The sequence below is a fragment of the Candoia aspera genome, chromosome 10 (assembly GCF_035149785.1).
Source record: "Candoia aspera isolate rCanAsp1 chromosome 10, rCanAsp1.hap2, whole genome shotgun sequence".
Classification (NCBI taxonomy): domain Eukaryota; kingdom Metazoa; phylum Chordata; class Lepidosauria; order Squamata; family Boidae; genus Candoia; species Candoia aspera.
The window spans coordinates 23,225,611-23,233,886 of record NC_086162.1 but is presented as its reverse complement, the minus strand read 5'-3'; the positions used below and the strand labels follow the sequence as shown (position 1 = coordinate 23,233,886).

General features: G+C 48.3%; 1 protein-coding gene across 1 annotated transcript; it reads right to left on the bottom strand.

Annotated features, from left to right (window-relative positions):
* Positions 1-1,052: 1,052 nt before the first annotated feature.
* CCDC97 (coiled-coil domain containing 97) lies at positions 1,053-6,700 on the bottom strand. Its single transcript, XM_063312231.1, has 6 exons — positions 6,592-6,700; positions 4,982-5,944; positions 3,808-4,059; positions 3,204-3,333; positions 1,321-1,862; positions 1,053-1,232 (listed from the first exon to the last, which is right to left on the bottom strand). The coding sequence occupies exons 2-5, from the start codon at positions 5,838-5,840 to the stop codon at positions 1,730-1,732; spliced, it is 1,374 nt and encodes a 457-aa protein (XP_063168301.1). The 5' UTR covers positions 5,841-5,944; positions 6,592-6,700; the 3' UTR covers positions 1,053-1,232; positions 1,321-1,729.
* Positions 6,701-8,276: the final 1,576 nt, after the last annotated feature.

Sequence of the window (8,276 nt, the reverse complement as noted above, 5' to 3'; positions counted from 1 at the left end):
CAAGCTGATGTGACCAAAACATCTCAGGCTGACTTGTTGCCTAAGATGAAGTCAGTGGCAACTAGGAGGAAAGGCCTTCTGGGAGATGATGTCAACAGTTCTCGGGTGGCCCTTATGTGGTTATCCTTCTAGTATCAAAAAGCTTCCCACATTCTCAGGCACCTTCAGTTCTGTATTTTAAAAGATGTTCATCTCCTCTGACTTTTGGCTCCAAGCGTTAGGGTTACATTTGCGGTTTAATCGTAAAGTTACGGTCGCCCCCAAATCCCAGGAAAGGTCGGCAGAGCAGCAATCAAACAACGGAGAAAGGCCAAGGGAAGGGAGATGCTGTGTGGCCGCCCCATCGTCCCAGAGAGCATCCGACCTCCTGCGCCAAGTGAGAAGGCGCCTTTTCCTGCTATTTTCCAAAGGAATCCAAGAATCCAGGCCACCCGTTTATTGGAGGTTTGCTGCCCCCTCCTGGCCTTAGCCATCCAAAGCAGCTGACAATGATGGGATTTAGAGATCAGCACATCCTAGCCTACATTTAAAGCTGCGTTCTCAGCTGATAAAGAGAAGTGTGGTAGATTTCGCCAGCCCTCCTTGGGACTCCAAGGTGCATCTTCCGTAGGCAGATGGCTAGCTAGCTAAAGAGCTGAGAACTCCCTTTTCTCACTCTCTCACACCCACACCCCCCTTCCTCCAAACCAGATCAAAATGCAAGATCCACTCTCGCAAGCCACTTTGGTTCACCAGAAAAGGGAACAGGGTACAATCTGTATCCTAGCCAGGCCTCCCCTTTCAACCGTAAGGGCAAGTTCCCCACTCCCAAAGCAGAAAATCGGCTCCCCTAAGTTAATTGCAGAATCCGCAAGTATGAACTCTAGAAGTGACTTCCTATTAGGTACTTCCTTCTGTTTCCTAAACTGTAACCCTTTAGAGACAGGGGCTACATCTTTCCTCGTGCAGAATACTTGACTTCAATAACCGGGAGCCACTGGGTCCTACAGGCAGCTTCTGTGGAAGTGGGGCACTTCTAGGTACTCTGAAGAAACCGCTGGATGATGCCAAACTCTTATTTAGCAATTTTATTGTTCACCTCCAAATGCTGGAAAAAGCCCTTGAGACCCAAATTGCCACTGAAGAACAGAACACTGGTGGGGGTGGAGGGAGGTTTGACTTGGGGTGTGTCCAGACTTGAGGTTAGCTCTGCTCCTAATGGAGACTGCTTATTTACAATAGTGTTTCTCAGCCTTGGCAACTTTAAGAGGTGTGGACTTCAACTCCCAGAATTCTGGGAGTTGAAGTCCACACCTCTTAAAGTTGCCAAGGCTGAGAAACACTGGTTTACAGGCCAAGGGGAAAATGCAGACTCAAGAAAGGAACGTGACTGTATTGTGGGAAATTGTATTGTCCAGATACAGGGATTAGATTTACTGAGGCATGACAAACACACACTGGCATTGTCTGGTCTTTTTCTTTTCAGCAATCTTTTCCTACTGGGGACTCAGAAGAATTCAGGAAGAGATCTGGTGATCTCTTACCAGGTACCAAAGATGCCGTGGGCCCCACAAACTTCCCTCAGCAACCACTTCCGATTTTGACGCTCCATCCAGGTGAACGTGAAGCCAATTCGTCCACCCAATTCAGCAAGATGAATGCCACCTAGGGTGGGGCGTCAAATGTACATTTCCCTGCTCTGCCACCAGCAGCGCAGGATGCCCTGATGCCTTCGCCTCCATCACAGGAACTAAGATCTTAGATCCATCTCCTCTATTTCCATAGTGTCAGCGGCTTCAGGCTCCTCCCCATCAAAATAACGTTCTTCCTCATCCCTCGAGACAATGTCAAGGTTGTCAAAATCTGGATTCTCATCAACTTCGCTGCCGGGGGAGTGGGAAGCCAGGAGATAAAGGAAAGAATGGAAAAGGCATTAGGCACTCATTACTTCCAACAAGGCACGTACAGAGTATATCATTTTAGAAGCTCCTTGTCCTGTGACTGACCTGCATTTTTCAATTACAGGTAGTCCTCGCTTAACGACCACAATTAGGATGGGAATTTTGGTTGCTAAACAAAGTGGTCATTGAGTGAACCCAACCCAATTCTATGACCTTTTTTGCAGCGGCCATTAAGCGAACCACATGGTTGTTAAACATATCATGCAGTTCCCCACTGATTTTGCTTGCTGGAAGCAGGCTGGGAAGGTTGAAAATGGCGATCACGTGACTGCAGGACGCTGCGACAGTCGTAAATGTGAACCGGTTGCCAAGTGCTCAAATCATGATCACGCGACCATGGGAACGCTGCGATGGTCGTAAGTGCGAGGACCGGTTGTAAGTCGGTTTCTCAGCACTGTTCTAAGTCTGAACCATCACTAAATGAATTGTTAAGCGAGGACTACCTGTAACACCCAGAACAAAGGCTACTTAGAAAAGCTGGCTTTTCCTGTTTGCTCTTGCGAGATGTGAGATAATAAAACTTCCAGCTCTAGCCCCAATTAGATCATTACTTCCCTCTTTCGTCATAGCAAGAGCCCAGTGCCTGCTAGACACTTAATCCTCATTAATATGTAACCTCCTCTTGCTCATGCTAACCTGAGCAACTCTGGGGGTGGAGGGGGGCAGAGAGGTTGCAGGGCCGTAGAACTTGCCCAATGAAAGCCACCCCTTCCTGAGTCGGATTCTGGAGACTGCCCCTGCCACTTGGGCTCCCCATGGCAATTGGGGAAGGACTCCCAGGGCTGTAAAGAATTAACGGGGACAATTTAAATAAATATGATGCTGTTATTTCGGTCCTGGCTCCTCTAACGTCCTCCTGCTTCGTTATCCGTCCTGCAGATGCTACATTAGCCGGCAATGCAAGAGTTTCAGAAAACATTCCTGCATCCAACTCCCCAATGGGAAGAGATCTATCCTTGGGATGCAAGATCGTTTGGGGAAAACCTGCTGTCCAGCTATAAGCAACCTGAAACAGCAGGCCCCTCTGCTTTGGAGGATGGAGTAGTAAAGTTACTAGGTGCTTGTGCTGCATTTTTTCTCTTCCCTCCAGGCCTTTCTTTTCATCCCATGACTTTTTGACAGCTAGCCTTTCAGAAGTGGGGAAAGCATGAGCTCAGTTACCTTGGCTTGGCTTGCATCACCCTAAATCCTGCTTGGTGTTGGCTGGGCGTGCAGCTCCTGCAGCAGAGATCTGTCCTGTCCTGATCCATCAGCTGTCCTTACCTGTAGTCAAAGTCCAGATCCTTGCCATCAAGGAAGCGCTGGTACATACGGCTCGTGAACTCTTCCCGCAGAAAAGCCTTCTCCCCATCATCAGGAACCCACTCGTCTGCATCAGGGTCAAAAGCCTTGCCTGGAGAGGGAAGGACACAGGGCGGATGCTCAGTGCCTCTTCCAGAGTCGGGGACAAGATGCCCTTCTCTGTTTTTTTTTAAAATATTGCTTCCTTATCCTAAAAAATCTCTCCTTATCTTGCAAATCTCAGGAGGGTGGTGGTGGTTTCCCCTGATCTTTAGGGAGACAGAAATCCTGCCCTGCAGTTTATGAGAGAGTAAGAAATTGATCTTCTTATTTATTTTTTAAAAAATTTATCCCTTTATTGTTTTTATAAATAACTGAGGGCAGGGAACATACCTAACACTCCTTTCTCCTTCTATTTTCCCCACAACAACAACCCTGTGAGGTGGGTTGGGCTGAGAGAGGGGACCGGCCCAAAGTCGCCCACCTGTTCTCTTCAAACCAAACTCAGACGCTCCCAATCTTCTGCAGGGGCTGGATTCTTGCACCCAGGTCCAACCACTAGATCCCATTTCCTTGCTTCACCAACCTTCACTACCATGGTCACTGTCTTCTTCCTCCTCCTCGCAGGCCTCTTCCTGTTCCTGCTGGACCTGCAGCCGCTGCTGGATGACCTGCTCTTGGTAGGAGTCTAGGAGGACTCCTGAGAGGGAGCAGGACGCCTCCAACTTCAGGTTGCCCAGTGCCTGCAGCTCCTCATCGCTCAGATACTGTCCAATGTACTGCTCATAAAGGAGGGGGTCCCGGCCACGCATCTGCTCATCGCTGAAATATTCCCCACCTACAAGAACAGGGACAGAGGAGTCTGCAACAAGAATCCTGGAGCCAGAAATGGCAGCGCAACAGACAAATTGGACTAAACAAATGATAATTGCTCCTTTCACACACACACACACACACACACACATCCATCGTATGCAGTCCAGGTAGTAGCACAACATCTGAGGGCCATGGGCTCTCCACCCTTTGCATAACACAACTGGCTGGGTTACGGAACGAACTCAAATTTCTGGGTTTGCACAACTGAACTATCACTAGCCAAATAAGCTGAGCCACAAAGAAGCCAAACAAGTTTTAAAGTAGCTAAGCTTAGCACATTGCTCCACTGTGGGCATTATGTCTCTGACGAAGTTGGATAACTGTGTTGCATGAACTCAGCCATATTATTGCAATTAGCCACTAGGCCAGCCTTTCTCAAACTTCTGACCCTGGAGGAACCCTTGAATTATTTTTCAGGCCTCAGGGAACCCCTGCACATTCAGGCTCAAAGATAGGCCAGAAGTCACAAAAGTATTATATGCGTTTCACGGGTAGGCCTGCAAATATGCATTAACAGTGTTCTTAAACTAAAGAATGAAACTTACCTCTTTCATGTGAAGTTGCCCAAATTTCAAATAATTTTTTAAATAAATCATGACCTTCCAGGGAACCCCTAGAGACCTCTTGTGGAACCTGAGGGTGCCACGGAACCCTGGTTGAGACACCCTGCGCTAGGCTATACCAGCAATTTCATCTACTGACACCTGCAAGTCATGCTGCTAAAATGGTAGCTATCTGAGTAAACAGACCAAATAAGTGGGAGACAAGAATAAAAAAAGACTCTTGGCTTTCGTTTCTACCCTTAGTTCAGAAATCTGCTCATCTACAGGTTTACGATTTCCTTTTAAACAAACTGTAAACCCCAAGAATTCAGGCCCCAATACCTCTGATGAGCTGTTGCAGAGCTGCATAGCGCTTGTTCCTCACCCTCGTGTGCCGGGTTTTGCCCAGGCCAGCCCTGCGCACCTCGGCACAGTAGAAATCTGCCTCGTAATTGCCAGAGAGATGGCGGAAGCAGGGCAAGTGCTCTTCCCGCAGGGCTGTTCGGAAGCGCTCCAGGAAGACCAGAGGTTTGGTGCGGTATAAATCCCGTAAAATGGCCAACTTTTGAGCTGGTGTGAAATCTGGTTCATCCTTCTGTTGGCTCCGGACTGCCAAGCAGCTGTTGGCCACAGCGTGGAACATGGCAAGGAGAGTGGTGTCGTCGTCCTCAGTGGGACCATCAGTCACCATGTTTGAACCAAGGGACTTAAAATTTCCATTATCGTAATGTGACTGTTTGTCATGGTAGGTCTCTTCTCTGTTGGGGGTGCCACTTTCAGTATCCAAGTCCCCCAGTTTTTCAGTGCCTTGGTTAAACTTCTGGGTAGCCCTACCGACATTTTTTGCAGCTGGGTTTTCTGTCTTTAATTCACCCCAGCAGGAAGAGAGAGGAAGGGACTCTCTGGACTCATGTCTATCAAGAGAGGAATTTGGGCCTGGATTCCAAGAACTCTCTTCCCTACGAGAGGAATGATGCTCTTCAGATGCCCCAATCCTGCTCAGGAGACAACTGTGTGAATTTGGGACTCCTGACATTTGTTCTCCCCAATACATCTGACGCAAAGGGGAGCCGCCAACTGTCCTAAAGCTGCACATATCTGAGGCTGCAGGCTGCTGATCATCATCATGAGATGCTTGAATAGACCCATCAGAATCTCTGTTGCTCTGAGAAGGGCAACCTTTGGTTGCTGGAATTTCCATACTGTAATTTCTTCTGCAGAGGAGAACCAATTTGCTGCCTCGATTTTGTCTGGAAAACTGTGGCAAACCGTTTGGTTTCTCCTTTTTCCTTATGGAATTAATGCCTGGAAAGAGAAAGCCATTTTTGCAGCATTAATTCAAGCAGATACCCAATGTCACCAAGAGAGTGAGTAATATCTACAGGACAACCACAGGCCTGTTCCTCAGAAATAAACGCAACTATATGCCGTGGCACTATGGCCTGAACCCCAAGAGCTGTACAGTAAAGGATAGTTAAATTATGGAGAAGAGAGATTCAAAACTGTTTCAATGGCCACAAATGTTGGAAGGAGGACCCAAGATTATGAAGATGGTAACAAAATCCCCAAATGGGGACTTTAAGGGCATGAAAAAGGCAGGATAACAACCCAGTGGAGTTGTGAGGGGCGGGGGGAAAGAGAACTTGGCTCCCCCTTCCCCAGTGCTACTGATATGGCGAGCCACCCCACCCCACCCAGGAGCCGCTGGACCCCATCCAACCAGCTTTTCCAACCACCCTGCAGACCCGAGAGCCCCAGCGAGGTCGGTGGCTGGACAAAACCTCCAACGCGGCTCTCCACGATCCTCGCCCTACGTCTCACCCCAGGCGCTCTGGAGCAGGGAGGACCCAAAGGAGAGCAGATCGGGGTCGTTTCCAAACGAAGGGAAGCCTTTCCGGGGCAACCACACCTCCCCGCCCCCGCAGAGGCGGCGCGCCAGAACGGAACCTCACCGGTGGAAACGGCTCCAGAGGCTCATCCCCCGCACTTCTTCCATCCCTCCCCGCCAACCGCCTTCGCGGGGGAACGTAAATCAAGGCGAACAGGCCCTCACCGAGGAACTTCCGGTTCCTGGCCGGGGCAAGGGAATGGCGCTCCGGGTGGGAATCGTGGCTCCAATAACTTTGGTTCCGGGAGGATTCCAACCGAACAGTTACAGCGCAGAGGCAGGAGAGAAAGTGGGAGAAAGAGAGGGAGAAAGTGCGGGTGTCACGTAAAGACAAGGCTTTTTTAAAGGGGAAAAAGACAGGACCCTAGCTGGAGGACATTACAGGAAGATTATTTCCTGATCAGTTTTTCTATTTTTAACAACATGGATAAAGTAGGGACTCAGCTCCCTGGGTCCTGGTCAATATAAGCCCAACCTACCTCACAGGGTTGTTGCTGTAGGGAAAATAGGAGGCAAGGAGTATTAGGTATGTTCACCCTGCCCCCCCCCCCCAAATCTGGCAGTCAGGAGGTATCCAATGGAGAAAGAGCAGAGAGGAAGTATGAGTAGCTTTGGTGTTTATGAAATGGCTGACTGAAAGCCAAAAGGACATCCAGCTTCTGATGTCTCCGGAGGCTGAAAATTAAGTCTGGACCTGTAAAGGCATCTATACCATTAGTCCATGGAATATCCATGAAGCAAAACAAACACTACAGTCATTCTCAGAATCAGCAAACTGCAATGGATTGTTCCATACCAGATGAGCATAAGCCATTGAAAAAATGAAGTAGCCATTAACCCAAAAGGTTACAGAATGGCCTCGGTTTGAATCCAAGGGAAGCCGATCAATATTACATGGATCCAAGACTATGCTCCAGCCACAGTGGCAGGGAAAGCAGATGAACAGACCCATGAACAGACCCTTGTCAACACAACACTAGAAAAGATGCCCAGTTATGGATTGCTGGAATGCTAAAGTAGGTAGTAGTAGTAACATCTGGAGTAACAAGAAAATTTGGCCTTTGATGTACGAAATGAAAGAGAGGGAGAAAGCGCCGGTGTCACGTGGACAAGACTTTTTTAAAGGGGAAAAAGACAATCACAAAGTGGTAGTTGGCCGAATCTCTTTGGGAGGGCATTTTGCAAATTTAAGAATGCCCTCCTTTGGAAATAATTTTAGTAGCTTTGATGGAACAGAAGTGCATAAAGAAAAGCCCTGACAGATGATCCTAAAACACAGACATTATTGGAGTTGAGGAAATTAACATCAGCCCATCCCACCCGGTCATGCAGAGAGGACATGCTACGAAGCCCGCCAGTAAGGGAATCCCACCTGGCCAGGTCCAGGAGGCGGGCCTTCTCTGCAGTGGCACCCACCTTCTGGAACATTCTGCCCCTGGAGGTGAGACAGGCCCCTTCGCTCCCAGGCTTCTGGAAGAACTTGAAAACCTGGTTCTGCCACCTCGCTTGGGGTGGGAGGGGCACCAGTTCTTCTTGGGGGTGGCTAGTACCATAGATCTTTCCCCAATGAATAAGATCTTCACCTCTTGGATTTTATATCTATTTTATCTTTACTTATTGGTCTGTTAAATTGTAATTTATATGCTTTTAATTTTGATTTTATTGTAAACCGCCCAGAGTCTCCCTTTTGGGAGAAATGGGTGGTAATAGGAATTTGAAAAATAAATAAAATAAAAATAAACTGTAGGA